A 17,512-nucleotide genomic window follows, 5' to 3' on the forward strand; every position below is an offset into this window, starting at 1 on the left:
TTTTAAATAAATAAATAAATAAATAAATAAAGGTACATCATTTAGACCTCACTGTTTCTCCCTTTCTATTGTAGGGATTAATCTCAATTTGCTCCTGTTTAGAAACATCATATTTATAATTTCTATTTGATAAAAAGCTTCAGACTGTAAAATTTTAGTGCTCCATTCATAAAATAATTTGATTAAATATTTCCAACTGATTTTGAACAATGCCACCAAAATTTAGAGAACCTATTTACTGAGAGTTCAATACCACTGCAGAATACGTAAGCTGATTTGTAAAGTACTTCTTCAAATGTTCAAATTTTTAAAAAATGTAACTGGTGATGAGCAGTGAATGGAGGAACATGTTATGCCAGGATGAAATATAATTTTTAATTCAACATCAGCTTTGTCTCACATGCACACAGAATTACAGTTCAGCTAACTCGGTGTTCACATAAAAATGTAAAATTTAACAACTATAACTTCTCTTCAGTTGATGGAATGGAACAGAACTCAGGGATGTAAAGTAAAGCATCTATGCATCACTACTAATTTCAACAATTCTGCATCTCCATGGATTTTTTAATTTAGTAAGAACATAATTTTTAACATGTGATGAGTTCCAACAAATATTTTATTCAGATCCATCACAAAGTGACATTTATTTTCAATGTTGAACCTTTTAAATGAATTTAACAGACTTTGCAATAGAATTTACAGCGATGTCACGTATTTCACCCTCAACAAATGTAATTCCAAAAGCCTTACTTTGATTATAGAATTGGGTTTAAAAATCAAACTCATTTAAAATTAGTTTAACCAATTTTTTCCTTTGAAGCAGGAAATGATACTGAAACAAACTTGCCATCATTTAATTTCTTGCAAATTTCCTGTTATGCACTTTTCCAAGAAAACCTGAAGTCAAAAAAGAGTGAAATTAATCCAGAAAAATAATCATTTGATCTAAATAAAAGCTCATTTTTCATAGAGTGATATGTAAATGCTCCCTCTGCAAATGCACTTATCAAATAATCATCTTTGGGCCGTATTCCGAAAAGGACCGTATCTTTTGAAATAGATGCTGTTATGTTTTCAGCTCATTTGTGTTTTATGGCTTTTATGTGGACAGTTCTAACTTTGTAGCCCCTTTTGTGAATGTTAAATATAAACAACATTCTGTTCAAGTTGCACCTTCACCATCAACTTTTTGTGTGAAATAGCTATTGGGTCCTTGCTTTTTCAATAAATATTGAGCTTTCATTTTTTTAGCCATTGCTGCTAGGAGAGTTTATTACAAAATATGAGTGTTTCCAAACAATACAATAAATGTTTGTAGATTTTCAAGTATTCAGATTTCTTCCTGTATGATCCTTAGCAGTATTAAGCTTTCAGTACAAAGCAGTACTCAGCTTTCACTTGCAACTAACATAATTTTCCGTGACACTTAGGCACTTTGACACTTCACAGATGTCCCAGGTTTGTACACCAAGGACCCAGCTGGGGAAACAAAGGTGAAAACTTCTGCCACTAGTCCTATCAGGAGTTAGCTGCTCTTGAAATGTTAGTTTGTTATTGAAGAGGTCTGATAAAGATAGATAAACCACTGCTGAAGCAGGCTGTTTTACAGGTTTAACCTAACATTAAAATATGAAAACAGTTTCATACTCTATTATATGATGGAAGAATCTAGAAGTAAAATTGAAGATATACCAAACCAATAATGATGTACTTTAAAACAATGATTAATAATGATACCTAATCTAAAAATGAAGAATCTGGATTAAGTGCTAAGTGAGAGAGGACATAAGGGGGAAAAAAAAGTAATCTAGGGCTGTCTTGGCAAACCAAGATGTATGGTTAGAATTCTTATAACCACGTGACTCCTTGACTAGGAGAAAGGAAGGAAAAGGGAAATCCTGGAAGAATTAATATTTCTTCTCTTAAGACACTAAGCTCTCAGAAAAAGACTGAGTCATCTTTAATGGGTTAATTTGAGTTGCTTTCTCTAAAGTCCACCCTAATCAAATGGAATGGAGGCGTCATATTAAGATACAAAGGGTTGTAAATAATTGGAAACAAATGCTCCTCTATTTTTCACATCTAAATACAGTAAACATTTAATTTAACCCTGCTTCACCTGAATAATTGCTACAGTCATTCCTCTGGAAGACTTTATCTGATTCTTCTCCTGCTCCTATTCTGCAGCTTAGTTTAGACCCCTTCCTGCACTCACACAGAACTCTGCTTGTTCTCTGTAAGACTCTTCACAATCTGTTAGTTTATCTGTTTTATTGTCAGCTGCCACTATTCCACGAGCATCTGGACTGGAGCCAGGTCTATTGTAGCTCCAGCAGCTTACCTGGTACTGACATAGGGTAGGAACTCAACAAGTGTTTACGAAATTAATGAACTAGTGAAATTAATTCCAGGGCAACATTTCAGTAATGTGATTTTTTTCTTGTTGGTAATATTTGAGTATTTTTATAGATGACACTTTTTAAAAAATAGACTTTTAGAGCAGTTTTAAGTTCACAACAAACTTGAGCAAAAATTACATTTTCCCATATACTTCCCTGCCTCCTCCCCCCACATGCACATCCTCTGTTAGTATCAACACCCCACACAGGGTGGTACACTTATTACGATCTATGAACCTATATTAGGGTTCACTCTTGGTGCTGTGCATTCTCTGAGTTTTGACAAATATATAATGACATGTATTCCATTGTAGTATAATACAGAATAGTTTCACTGCCCTAAATATCCTCTGTGCTCTGCCTATTCACTCCTCCCTCCCCCAAAACCCATGGTTACCAGCGATCTTTTTTACTGCCTCTGTAGGTTTGCCCTTTCTAGAATGTTCATGGAGTTGGAATTGTACAGCATGCGGCCTTTTCAGGTTGATTGACTTCTTCCACTTAGTAAGATGCATTTAAGTTTCCTCCATGTCTTTTTATGGCTTGATAACTCATTTCTTTTTAGCACTGAATACTATTCCATTGTCTGGATGTACCACAGTTTACGTATCCATTTACCTACTGAAGAGTATCTTGGTAGCTTCCAAGTTTTGGCATGTACAAAGCTGTTGTAAATATCTATGTGCAGGTTTTTGTGTGGAGGTGCTTTCAACTCATTTGGGTGAATACCCAGAGTGTGATTACTAGATTGTATGGTAAGAGTATGTTTAATTTTATAAGGATCCACCAAACTGTCTTCCAAAGTGGCTGTACCAGTTTTTCATTCCCACCAGCAATGAACAAGAGTTCTTGTTGCCCCACATTCTCATCCGTATTTGGTGTTGTTAATATTCTGGATTTCGGTCATTCTAATAGGTGTGTTGCTTTCTTGTTGTTTTAATATGAAATTCTCTAATGACATAAGATTTTTTTAAACGATTATAAATTTATATCTCCTGATATCACATACAAACTCCCTACCACTTCTTACGTTTAATTAGTTTTTTTAAAAAAAAACTATTTTCTTAACTAATGTCAGAGAAATTGGGAATTAGCATGCTTTTTTTTCAGAGGGCTAGAAAAGATCTCAAGGAAAAATTACAATTCTTTCAAATATTGCAAACTTCCACAGCAAATTAATTGCATATCTATATCACCCATTCTTTTGTGTGCTTCAAACATGATTATTTAAATATATATCAGGAGTGTGTTTTCTAAGATATTTGCATGAATGAAATTTTATATATTTTTTAAAATTCTAAATAAATCCATTTCAAGATCTCCACTCACCAAAGTTGATGAAAAGTCCAATATCATAAATTCTTCAGGACACTCTCTCCTTCACAGTGTTCGAAAACAGTGCCTGGGTCTGTGGGAATCTTGAACCAAAGTCTATCAGGCTATTATTGCCATGCTGCTGCTTCTCCTTATGGGTATCAATGTCACTACCAAATGCTGAACATTGGGTGGTATTCTGGTATTGCCCATTCTCGACTAGCCCCAGAGGTACCACTCAATAAGTTCAGGCTCCAGAAGCTTTTTCTGCATCTCAAGATTATGCCTATGTCTCATTTCCCTGCTCCACAGATATTCATGCACCTATGGTCCACTTGGTGTTCTACACCCCTCCCCTACCAGTTACGGTGCTGCACGCAACTGGCACAACTTTTTAACGTTTATACATGCTTAGATATCTTTCTAAACTTTATCTCTGCTTCCTTTGATCAGCCTTTCTGTTTCTATAACAGTAATCTTAATCTTTTAGTAATTCTAATCCTCTCCTGTTCTTTTTTTGTACTGTATTTTAATTAGATTTATTAGGCTATATTCAATTATATCATAGAATCAGAGGGTTGGAAAAGGCTTTAGAGTTCATCTATTTTAACTCACATGATGATAAGGGTCTTTTATGACATTCGCAACAGATCATTTCCCAGCCTCTGCTTGAGGGAAACTTGTTACCTTACCAATTCCACTGTCAAATCCTTTTAGAACATTCTCACTTACATGTATTTAGCTGAGATGTGCATCCTTGAACTTACTATTTTGTTTTTTCTTTCACCTTTCTTTTTCCAAGGCATTCTCTAAGATTCTTCCTATAGCTTTTTTTTCTCCCTTGATATATTATCTTCCTTGATAATCTCAAATATTCTATAATTTTAATATCATCCTTAGGTGGCGACTCTCAAACTTATAATTTCAATCCTGTTCTCACTTTCAGTGTATAGGCCCATGATTTCAACATTTTTCAACATATAAATCCATGTTCAAACTTGTTAGCAACATCTGCATCTCCTACTAGCATCTTAAAGTCAGTGTAACCCCAAACAAACTCATCAGATACAAACACACAAGCACATCTTCCTCCTTTCCCTTTATCTATTTCTAATCTAAATATTCAACCTCCTGGTACATGTTACATACTATTTTAGGTACTGGAAAAATATCCCAGTGATTTAAATATAATAATTCTGCTTTCATAAAGTTTAAATTCTAGGAAACTAGATAGGAATAAACAAAATAAAAATTTGGTGACTGTATACCATGTCAGGTAAAGAGAAGTTCAATGGAAAAAATAAACAGGAAAAACCTAATGTAGATTTACTGGAAGAAAAGTATTTTATAAAATGGTCAGAGAAGGCTATTTTACTGACATGAGATATAAGTAAAAACTGTGGCATAGCTACTTGTCAGTGACTTAGACTTGAAACTTTGAAAAGTTCTTTAACTTCTTATTTTCCCTTACCTATATATTTAATTAATTTCCAATTTTGACAAAATGATCTACTGAAGTATTACCTCTGACATATTCCCGGAGAAACATTGAGAAAGAATGTGAGTTTTTTCTTTACCTTCTCAGGGATGCAAATAAACCATTTTTAATTCAATTTATTATGTTAAGAATACTTAGCATGAGATCTACCTTCTTGAGAGATTTTTAAGTGTGCAATTCGTTATTGTTGACTGTAAGTATGATGCTCTACAGTTGATTTCTAGAGCTTATTCATCTTGTTCGACTAACACTTTATGCTTGTTGATTAGTTGTTCTCATTTTCCTATCCCTCAGCCTCTGGCAATCACCATTCCATTCCTTGATTCTATGAATTCAATTATTTAAGACACCTCCTATAAGTGAAATCATGCAGTATTTGACTCTCTATGACTGGCTTATTTCACTTGGCACAATATCCTCAAGCTTCATCCGTGGTGTTGCAAAAATTAAAAATAAGACTACCATGTGATCCAGTAATCCCGTTTCTGGATATTTATGACAAAGATTGAAATCAGGATCTTGAAGAAATATTAGCACTATTGTGTTCACTGCAGCACTGTTCACAGTAGCCAAGATGTGGAAACAATCTACATGTCCATTGGCAGATGAATGGACAAAAAAAATGTAGTATATACATACAATGGGGTACTATTCAGCCTTTAAAAAGACAGATATTCTGTAATATGGGGGAAAAAAAATCCCTTAGTTTCTGAAGGTGATAGTTCCTTAAAGCTTGGTTGCAATGTGAAATTGGAAACCTAGCAACGAACTCTTTTTGTTGTTGAAGTATAGTTGATTTACAATATTGTGGTAGTTTCAGGTGTACAGCAAATTGCAGCAAAATACTTTGAAAAAATGTATATATAACTGCATCACTTTGCTGTATACTTTGCAATGGACTCTTTATACTCTTGTAAATTTAAATCTGTTTGTCTTGAACATTACATGGATATTTTATCTATGCAAGATTTTTAACATCATGCTTTTTTGAAAGCTCTTTATTGGAATATAACTGCTTTACCCTGTTGTGCCAGTTTCCACTGTACAACAAAGTGAATCAGCTGCATCTATACATATATTCCCATACCCCCTCCCTCCCGCGATGCCCTCCCACCCTCCCTCTCCCAGCCCTCCAAGTCATTTGGAAATCATTAGCTTAATGAGTTATTCAGATATTCCAAACATTGACACATGACATTATACAATATTGAAAAGTCACATTTGTTAATATCACCATTGAGCTCATCAAAGAATCTAAGTATTGGGAAAACAATTTTTCCAAAATGCTAATGTTGAATAGAAATCTCAAAATCTACCATTGACAGCAAATACCGTCAGTTGTTTCCCTCAACACGAGAGGTTCACTCACTTCCTTTATTTTCAAGAAAATAATTGGTCATATACCTAATCATAATAACCACCCTTTGCTAGTCTTTTTTTTTTTTAAGTGAAAACGGTGTGTCGAGCAGAACCAGCTGGCTTACTTGCAAATCAATCACACAGATGTTTTTCCTTAAAAGAACCATCATGTTACAGTATGCAGCTGAAGTACTTTATTCCTCTTTCTCATTTTGACACACAGAATATTAAAAGGACATTTATATAAGGACCAAAATTTAATAAGATTATAATTGTTACTGTTTCATCAAGGATTGAGGGCATCCTTAAATAAAAATGGCATTGTTTATACTACAAGATATGGCAATAAAGAGTACAATAACCACTAGCACAGTTTGGTGCCACTGCTTTCAATTATGCTAAAGCACTGGAAGTTTTACTTATTGTTTCTTCACCATCTGGGCAAATGTCAACACAATGAAAAAGGTAGATAATGTCTTATGAATATGAAAGCAGTTTGGATTTTGTGAATCCCATGAAAGGATTCTACTAATGTTTCTAAAGCACAATTTTTGTCATGTCACTCCCCTGCTCGAAAGATTCTAATTGTTTATCATTGCCCACAGGGAATTTTTAAAAATCAAACTTTTTAAACCTGGAGTTTAAATTTTGTGTAATCTTACATTAATTTATCTTTTCATTCCACATGTTTCTTCATGCAAACTGGCTCTAGACAAATAAAGTTATTTCTATTCCTATCATAAACCTTGGGAGTTTATGGTTTCTTTCAACCAATTATACTGTTTCCTTTGCCTGAGTGCCTCACTGTCTCTCACCTTCTTTGTAGGCATGTCTTGCCTTTCTTCAAGGTTCAGCTCAAATGAGGCTTAAGTGGATATTATAAATCCCTCTTCTGAATGCACATAGCACTTGGTGCCTCCCCCAAGCCAATTATTTTCTACCTGGTAATAACACCTCACATCCCCTGAAGTCCAGTGGAATGCTTTACAAACAGTGCCCTATAAATACTTATTGAAGAAACAAGGGTTTGGTTGCATTGAGCTATTTGTTTACACGTTTCCCTGCAGCTACCCTATGAGATTGTTGGCTGAAGGTAGGGTTAATGCCTTTGTCCCCTCAGTGAAGTATTCCTTGTAGTGAAACATTATGGTACAAGGCAATTCAGCTCACAGCCTCAATCACGTTAGCCAGTCTGTTCACCTTGGCAATTCTCAGAATTATATAAAGTTCTGCCAACCAAAAGTATAAGGATGCTGAAACACCGGGAACTGTGTAGAAAAGTATTGATTTTTTAAAGTTATGGTTGAAGGCTTACTGAGGCAAAATTACCATTTAGTTATTTTCCTTGAACATCCAGTAATTTGCTTAGAATAAAAGCATTACCTCCTAAACTTGCCATCTCTCCGTGTTCCTTCTAGTTTCAAACTTAAATACTTTATTGACCTTAAGGAAAAAGCACAGTTTGAATAGGAAATGCCCACGCCTAAATCACTTAGTGTGGTTGACTATTTGACACAAGAGCAAGCAGAGTGTGCTGCCTATAAATTGCATCAGAGACCAACTAAATCTTGTCTTTGAGGGAATTTCAGAGCGCTCCTTTCTTTTCACAGAATACATTAAGAAAAATTTAGAACATAAAAACACAATAGGGTTTCAGTTCATTTCTCCATTTATCTGTCTAAATTGGGAAATATCTCACATATTTTGTCTTCAGGGATTGCATGTATGGAAGAATAGGGTACTTGTATTACCTGGAAGTAAATAAGAATCAGTGCCTATTTTACTATCTTTTGATCCTTGAGAAATGTGCATGTATTTTCTCTCTAGGTAAAATGGTATTAACAATGGATACATCGAAAGAGTTACAAATGAAAGTGAAAGCCTTTTATTATTAGCCACCAAATCAGTAACTGGAGGGGTCAATGAAATATATTCCAGTGTAAGCATGTCAAGCCGTAGTCCTTGCTGTGCTAAGTCCAATGGTCTAGAGGACTGTCCTGCAGGTTTTCTTATCTGTTCTGGAACCAGAATTCAAGTGTCCCCTTCAGTCTGGAGGACTTCACAAACTCTACCAAACAGCGCTTGCTCTGCAATGAGCCATCACCCGATGCTGCTGCTGCTGAAACCGCCATCCCCGCTGCCCACGGAGCGGATGCTGCGAGGTGCGCCCTCAGGTCAGGCGTGTGGGATGGGCATCTGGCTCCAGTGGCTGCCACCACAGCTGGATCAGATTCAGCTCTTTCCGTGATGTCCTTTTCCAGGTATTGTGGGACAGGGACGGGTGATCAGTTCCCTTCAAGACACATCGCTCTGTTCAGCCTAACCTGCCCCATGCCCCCTGTTTCCAATCACGCACGCAGCCTCTTGTCGACAACATTACCTACCAGAGAATTTGTTTGGCACAGTTTCTCTTGTTTTCTGCTTAATGCACCTAGAGCTGCTGCTTCCTTTATCTGACTGCTTGACTTAGTTCAGAGGCCAGACTGTGCTTCCTTTCTTCCTACCTCCAGGGCAATTGTGAATTCTGACAACAATCTTCCCCCACAGGTTACATTCCCCTTGACTCCTTCTCTGCAACAGCCTTCAAGTATGCATTTCAACAGCTTCTCAGTTAGAGGGGAGGAAAAGATAAAATTCTGCTTTTCTTAAATACCTCTCCTATAGAAGGATGGCATTTTAATTTACTAAAAGATGCTGTCTTACTACAAAATACATTAGTTAATTCTATTCTGAATTCATTCATGCTCCGTGCAAGAGTTTATCCCTCCACAAACCTGTGGATTTTCTTTGTATACTGATTTTCCCTAAACAGCAGACTTTTTTATTTAAAATATCCTTTCGTCCACTTTGGGACTCAGGACATAGAAGCCGATGTCATAAACTAAAATAGTTAATGATTAAACCAAGAAAGGTATCAGCTCTGGCATGTTCTCTCCATGGATGTTATAGTTGAGGTCATTTCTTAACCAGTGACAATCTCAGTTTTTGTTGAAAGGGTCCTGAGTAATTTGAGAAAAGGTGAGGGTAGATCTAATGGAGTGGAACCAAAATGAATTGTTAAGTGAATGCAGTAGCTGCCCATCCCAAGGAAAGAATGTATACGCATATGCTTTAAGGTTTCTCCATGCCATGCCATGCTTGTTATTAGCCTACTACATTTTCTTACATTATTTGATAAACATTCCATATAAAGAGATTTCAGTAGACTGGAATTGTGCCATGCACACGCAGCTCAAGCAATAGAGTTAAGATGACACTGTTTGGTTTTCCCATCCTATGGGAACTGTGCAAGTGATTTTTTAAAATTTCACTTCTTTGAATGCCCTTTTATGCTCTATATATTTTTATTATGTTTTGCCTAGTTTGGTACACAACTGTGGGAAAACATTCAGAAGTCTTTCTGAAACCTTGAAAATGTTACTAAAAGTAATTAAAGTATGTGGGCTGAGCAACTGGGTGCAGGATGTCCTGCTTGAGCAGCAGAGGAACTAAGGGTGCTGGGTGTGGAGGCCATGGGGGCACAGGCTACCGAGGAAACAGAAAATTGACCCTCTCTGGGGGCGCAGCCCCTTCCTCACTTGCACACCTCATATCACCCTGTTTGGCCCTGGAGGATGGCTGGTTAGCCAGAGATGGCTAAGATGGGTAAGATTCCTCAGGGGAGGAACAACCTAAGACAGGCACAGGTTAGCCAGAGATGGGTAAGATTCCTCAGGGGAGGAACAACCTAAGACAGGCACAGTTGCAGAGGGGCCAACAGGGGTGGGGCACAGACCCTTACTCCTTCTGAGAGACGTCTCCTGCTCCCAGGGCTGCTTTGCTTTCCACGCCCAGCTCAGGTCAGACCCAGGAGGCCATCAAAGATCACTGCCCCCAATCATGTTTACTTCAAAGATAACCTTGATTGTGGGACGAAACTGGGAGCGTGAGAACCTTAGGCTATCTTGCTTCTGGAATGCCGAGAGCTCAATAAAAGCAACATGGGATGAATCAGCGAGGCTCTTGATCCTAGAGGTCTTGAGTCCCCTGGTCCCATCTTTCTCTTAAATCTGTGTCTGTGTTTCTTTAAGCTTGCTGCACCCGTCATTCACCCCGAGTCACCGAGCTGGTCTCAGCACACAACGAATGATCTCATTTATGAATGGCAAAATGAGGTGCCTGTACAAGTGGCAGAAGGACTCACTTTGCCCCAGTTTCTGTTGAAAGAAGAGAAAGATTTACGATACTGCACTAAACATTACAACACAGGTAGGGGTTGAGTTTTCTTCATTACTCTCATGACTTGTGTTTTTATGATATTCAGATGTTTCTTAATTATAGTGCTGGTTAATTACTTTAACAATTTAGAGCTGATTTTTTTTATAGTTATAGAGCAAAGAATGGACGTCTTTGAAACTTACAGAAGCTTTGACTCATTGCATCTTGTTATATAATTGGTTCGTATGGAACAAACAAAGTGGTTGGTGTTTAATTATATTTAAATAATTTCTTTCTTTTTTTTTTGAGAAATGCCTATAGTTACATAGAAATGATGTTTCCAAAAAAGTTCCTTTAATTTCTATGTGAGCAATACAATGTACTTTGTAACCCTCCTTGGGCTATAAACATTGTGTTTGCTAACAAAATGAAAGAGATTGCTTTTTTTTTTAAGGCTTCGCTTGCCTAAATTTTTAGTTTGGCCACAATGTCCTACATTTCAAGATATTGTTACTAGTCACCTACTACTCACATTGACACAGTAGCCTTTTACCTTATAAGAATAAACATCAGATAGAGTCATCATCAAGGCTTGTACGTTCATGTTTTCTGTTCACTTCTCTCAACTGGCACTGGCTATCCCTGTGATATCTCTTCTAACTGCCTAATCTACTGCTACAAGTTCCCTTAAGCTGCGCACAGTTGAGGCATTGCTCCAGTGTGGTAAGCGTGTGGCCTCTCCCCAGCATCAGTGGCTGCTCTTGTTCTTTCCTTATAGCAACTATGATTCCTCTTCGGCTCAACATTTCCAGAACTGTGACCTGACCTTTCACTATACAGTCAGCCCTCCGTATCCATGGGGTCACATCCAAAGAGTCAACCAACTGCGTACTGAACATATTTGGGAAAAAAAAAAAAAAAAAACTCCAAGAAAGTTCCAAAAAGCAAAATTCTCCCTGTACCATTTGCTAAAGTGACCGTGCTTTCCCTGTTGAATAGTCTTAGTCCTTTGTCTAAAGTCAATTGACCGTAAATGATGAGTTCTTGACTTTCACTTCTATTCCATTGATCTGTATATCTTTACTTATGACAGTACCATACTTTGTGATTATTATAGATTTGTAGCAAGTCTTGAAATTGGGGAGTGTGAGTTCACCAGATTTGTTGTTTTTTTCCCTCAAGGCTATCTTGACTATTGTACGTCCCTCACATTTTCATACTAATTTTAAAGTCAGCCTGTCAATTTCTGCGTAAAAACTAGTTGGGATTTTGATAGAAATTGCAATAAATTTGTAGATCACTGTGGGAAGTATTGAAATCTTAGCTATATTAATGACTATATTAATCTTAGCTATATTAATGATTAATGACTTGACTACAAAACGACTATTTTGATCTTTAATTTTGTTCAACTGTGTTTTGTATTTTTTTATTTATTTTTTTTAATTTTTTTTTTGGGGGGGTACACCAAGTTCAATCATCTGTTTTTATACACATATCCCTTGTTTTGTATTTTTTAGTGTAGAAGTTTTACACTTTTTTGTTAAACATTTCTAAATATTTTATTTTATTTGGTTCTTGTAAATGGAATTGTTTTCTCAATTTAATTTTTGGATTGTTCATTGCTAGTGCACAGTAACGCAATTGCTTTTTGTATACTGATAGTGTATCCTGTAACCTTGCTAAACTCTTCAGCTCAAGTAGGTTTTAGTGAATTCTTTAGGATTTTCTAAATACAAGGTAATGACTTCTGCTTATATAGTTTCACTACTTTCTTTTCAGTCTAAAGGCCTTTTATTTAATTGTTTGCCTAATTTCTGGGCTAGAACCTCAAGGTACTGTGTTTAAAAGAAGGTGCAAAAGCAGACAGGAATCGAGTGAAATAATAGACCTTTTATTACTTTGACAAGTGTCAAGTGCTAGTCAAATGGGAAGTCATAAGATTATGCTGTGCATTATTTCCTGAAATAGCACACTGTTCTATACATCACTTCTAGATGCTAACAGAAAAATAAGAAAACTATTTTTTAGAAACTAATTTCCATATAAGATTTAGGATCCCATTTCATTAAAACATAAATGTTTCAGGCAAAGTTATTATGAAAACATTATTGTGACATTTGATGCAATAACAAAGACGTATTTTTACCAATTGCATTTATTTCACAACCAATTAGGAAAGTTTACATGTGTAGAAGTGCAATTCGATCTTGAATGACAGATGGGCCCCTATCTGATCTAGATGTTCATTCCCAGTCTCCTGATCGTTATTCTCTCCTGGGTTTCATTCTGGATCAGTATGGATGCGGCTCCAGCCAGGGTAGGCTTGGGAATAACCACCGTGCTGACTGTGACCACACAGAGTTCAGGATCACGAGCTTCCTTACCAAAGGTAAGTGCTCTAAATAGGCATAGACATATATTTGCACTAATATGCACATATATCATCATCCATTTTTGCCAGATCTTTTTCAGTGGTATTTATAGTCAGTCCCTGATTTACGATGGTTCGACTTAATGATTTTTTTTTGACTTTTATATAGTGTGACAGTGATAGGCATTCACTAGAAACCACACTTAGAATTTTGAATTTTGACCTTTTCCTGGCCCAGCAATGTGTGGTATCTGCTCTCAGGATGCTGGGCAGTGGTGGCTGCAGCTCCCGTCAGCCACGTGAGCAGGAGGGTAAACAGTTGATGCACTCACAACCCTTCTATACCCAGACAACCATTCTGTTTTCCACTGTCAGTCCAGTGTTCAACAAATTACATGAGATAGTCAACACTTTATTATAAAACAGGCTTTGTGTTAGATGATTTTGCCTAACCGTAGGCTCATGTAAGTGTTCTGAGCACGTGTAAGGGAGGCTGGGCTAAGCTATGAGGTTCATAGGTTAGGTGTATTAAATGCAGTTTTGACTTAAGATCTTTTCAACTTACAATGGGTTTATCTGCATGTAACTCCATCATAAATTAAGGAAGATCTGTATTCACTACCAATTTTTAAAGCAATATATCATCAAGGCAGAAAAAACTTGTAAAACAGAGAAATAGGTGAAGGAAAAAATTCTATGAAACGATATCTTTTACTTGCAGTTTGTGTTATGATCCCCAATTATTTAAACATCGATAGTACTCTTATGCACTATAGAATTTATTACCTAGAGATTTTTAAACATTTAGAAGTATATCAAACATGCAAGTTGAATCTATAGGGTAGCTTTAAAGGGCAGCACATTACTCCATTGTACAGATGTGTCATAATAATCTATTCACTCACTATTAGGACTAACACAATAATGAACATTTATATAATGACTGTTATATACATGAATGTATGTGTGCATGTGTGTGTACATACATGCATATACATACCCACATACATAGCTGTACATACATTTTGTATTATTTTCTTAGTATAAATTCTTAGAACTGGAATTGTAGCATTGATAGCTGTACACATTGATCTGTATTGCCAAATTTCCCTCCAGAAAAATTTATAGCAATTGTACAAGTATTGTGTGAAAATGCCTGTAGTCTTACACCCTGGGCCAAATACAATATTTATTATTTGTGCATGTGTATTTCCTTTGGTTTTTGAGTAGCCATAGGTCAATAAAAAGAAAAGCTTATCTAATACTTATGTAATATTTCAGTCTGTGCTGAGCTGCCAGAATTAAAATAAAACCATTCCTCTATGAGGTTTGTCAAAGACCCAATATTTCTTTTTTAAAGATGCGCTGAAATAAAACATAGGAAGCCCTTTTTATCCCTTTAGTATCATAGCAATAGAAAATTATTTTCTTTTTCTAAATGACTTCTAAGAAAGAAATTTCTACTGTCTAAATTAAGTAATACTGTCTGACTTCCAACATGCGTCACTGTTTTTCTCAATACAGTGATATACGTTAATGTAGTAAAATCATATTATCTTTTCTGGTGCATTTGATGCTATCTCCCTGCCACACCAAGTAAATTATAAATCTGCTGTCACAGCCCCCTAACCTCTTACTATGAATTGCATTCTCTGACTCAATTTATTCAATTAGAATGTCTAAATAAATAGAAGTTGATGGAAGGATATTTTATCATTAAAAATGTTATGTGATATCGGAAGAACTTGATATTTAACAATGCTAACTCTGTCTTGCTAAGATTCAATGGTTGTCTTTCAAAATAAGGTTTACTTTCGTTAACCCATAATTGTATTTTCAAAGTGATCCATATCTACTAGTGTTTTATAAAATATTGTCCAAGTGAAATTGTAAATTTGCTTATAAGATTAAGTGCTTATTTATATAAGTATAAATTGTCTCAAGGGCTCTGGGTAATAGTTGAAGTTCCACAGTCAATTTGTAAATGAAATTGCCAGTTTACTCACTGATTTTCCTCCACGAGCTAAACAGAAATGAAAGCTCATTCATTCCGCAAGTTGTTATCCAGAAAGTAGGGCACCTAATGATTCATTTGAGGAAACTACAGCTTCTATGAAGTACAGCATAAAGGCGTCTGGATACAGAGATTAAGGCAGAATTGGGAGAACATGAAGGTTTGGGTGGAGGAAGCAGAAATAAAGAAAGCAATAAATTAGAAAAGCAGAATGGAGACACAAGTTTTTTTTTTTTTTAAAGAAAGAAAAGTCTGAGATGACTTCACACTTTTTCTCAAGAATTTTTTTTTTAAAGGCATTAATTTCACCCTGATCTCAGGGAAGGAAAACATTTTTAATCATGAGCTTAATTACACACATAGATGTATGCAAAGCCTCTCCATCTCTCAGATCATAGAGACTGGAAATGAGACAGTGAATTTAAAGAATTGATTAGTGAACAGATATCTGAAGAGTGGTGATTATATCATCTCAGGCTTTGTGATGGTTACGGAATGGGTTATGTACAGCAGTTATGTACAGTAGAATTCAGGATGGCAGATGCTCAAGTCCTAGAATAAACAAGAGTTATCCTATTGGATGAGATTATTCAAAAGAGTAGAAAATCTCTTGAAAAATGCAATCCTGATTCTGCAATTTGGAAAGGTTAGGGGTGAGGGCTCACACTTGCATTTAGGAGTAAAAGTCTGAAACCACACACCTTAAGATCTACTATTCTCAAACTCACAAAAGGACCCTCAGATGCCTGAAAATCCTGCCACGGAAACATCCGCCATTCTCCTACTGACAAAATCTAGGAAGGAGGAAAACAAAATTAAATTCAGGAAAACAATAGGGGATTATCAGACACAGGAGGAAGAAACAGTAAATCACTAATTTATGATAATCACTTAGTGTTTTGTCCAGGCTCTGTGCCAATACATCTCCTGAAGATAAGAGGGAGCTTGGAAATTGGTCAAGTAAGCCTCAAAGTAGAAAATCTCAGAGAATGTACTTGAACCAGCGCCTTGTGAGTTACGGACTTGAGATTCCTCTGATATTTCCTGTTGCACTGGCCTCTGCAGTGTCATGAATCAGGCATGTAATAGCCCAAAGCAAGAAGACACCTGTGATTCATTTCTTGGAACTTAGAGCAATCTGGCATTTATGCAGTGCCTGCATTAGGTGGCCTGGAGAGGGTGACAGTGCATCCTGTTGCCAACAATTTTTGAAAGTTGTAAAACTTAGGGACGCTTCCTAACATTGTATATTTGGGGGAGTGTGAGTGAGAAAAAATGGCGGTGATCATAGAGCCATGTATGGAGGGTTTTATAGAAGTTGGTAAGGATTAAGTTTATTTTGGATGGGTTTTGGAAGGATCCTCATAAGAAGAGGTAAAAATGGAAGCAGAGATACTACCAAGAAAATTATAGTTCAGAGCAGAGAGTGGTCTGGCTTGATTGGAGCAGCAGAGATGGAGAGTAGCAGATGGATTTGGAAAGGGGTAGATTTTTCTTTTTGAGCAAATGTGTTTGGGGGTGAAATAGACAGGATTTGCTTATGAACTGTTCTTTGAGGATTCAGGGAAAGACAAGAGTCAAAAGTAGCCTATGGGTGAGAAACTGGGCACTTAGTGGTAAAAATTACTCTTGGGGAAGTTTGGAGGAGGTAATAGTTCTGTGGTTGAGCACGTTCACTTTGAGATGTTTATGGCGGCCACATGGAATTGTCAAAAAGTCAGAACTTCCAAAGTTGTGACCAGGGACACCCAGGCCTCAGACTTCAAGGAGTAAACTACAGGTGGGTAGGGAAGCAGACCAGAGATGATTCTTCTAAGAGTAAAAGAAAGTCCAAAAAGAGGGGGAAAGAAGATGTATTTGTGGTTGGCTCTCCTCTTCCAGTTGGAAATGGATCTGCATATTCAAAGTCTCTTCTCTCTTTCCTCCTCTAGGGCCATCCCTCCCCCACACCCAGAAAAGCTTAGATAGCTTAGGGAAAGGCTAGACCCACTCGCCCCAAAACTTTTCTCCCAAACTCTTTGAGATTCCCAACATTTTGTGATTTTTTTAGATATGGAAAAGCAATCTTCCTGGGGAGAATTAGATTTTTAATCAGGGATAGTATTAGTCATTGAACTATTTTTGAGTATATATTTGATTTACACTAATACACAGTTAAGATCTTGGCACTGAGGGAATTATATTTTTTATTAAGTATTGGGATGGGTAGGAATAGAGAAAATCATAGGAAGAACAAAATGTAATTTTAATTTGTAAACTATGATTCTAGAAAGAATTGCTTTAGGGAACTCTGGGAAGATCTGGGTATACAGTGATATTTCCCTCCATTCAGTTTGTCTGTGAAACCCTCCAGA

At 36.5% G+C, this 17,512-nt stretch overlaps 1 protein-coding gene across 1 annotated transcript in view; it reads left to right on the forward strand.

Moving 5' to 3' along the window:
- Nucleotides 1-17,512, forward strand: part of GLRA3 (glycine receptor alpha 3) — a 105,353-nt gene that overhangs the window by 53,453 nt on the left and 34,388 nt on the right. Inside the window, 2 exon segments of the mRNA XM_057720665.1 lie at nucleotides 10,689-10,821; nucleotides 12,948-13,162. Of these exon segments, the coding sequence (XP_057576648.1) occupies nucleotides 10,689-10,821; nucleotides 12,948-13,162 (348 nt within the window).

This window comes from Hippopotamus amphibius, chromosome 2, assembly GCF_030028045.1.
Source record: "Hippopotamus amphibius kiboko isolate mHipAmp2 chromosome 2, mHipAmp2.hap2, whole genome shotgun sequence".
Lineage (NCBI taxonomy): Eukaryota > Metazoa > Chordata > Mammalia > Artiodactyla > Hippopotamidae > Hippopotamus > Hippopotamus amphibius.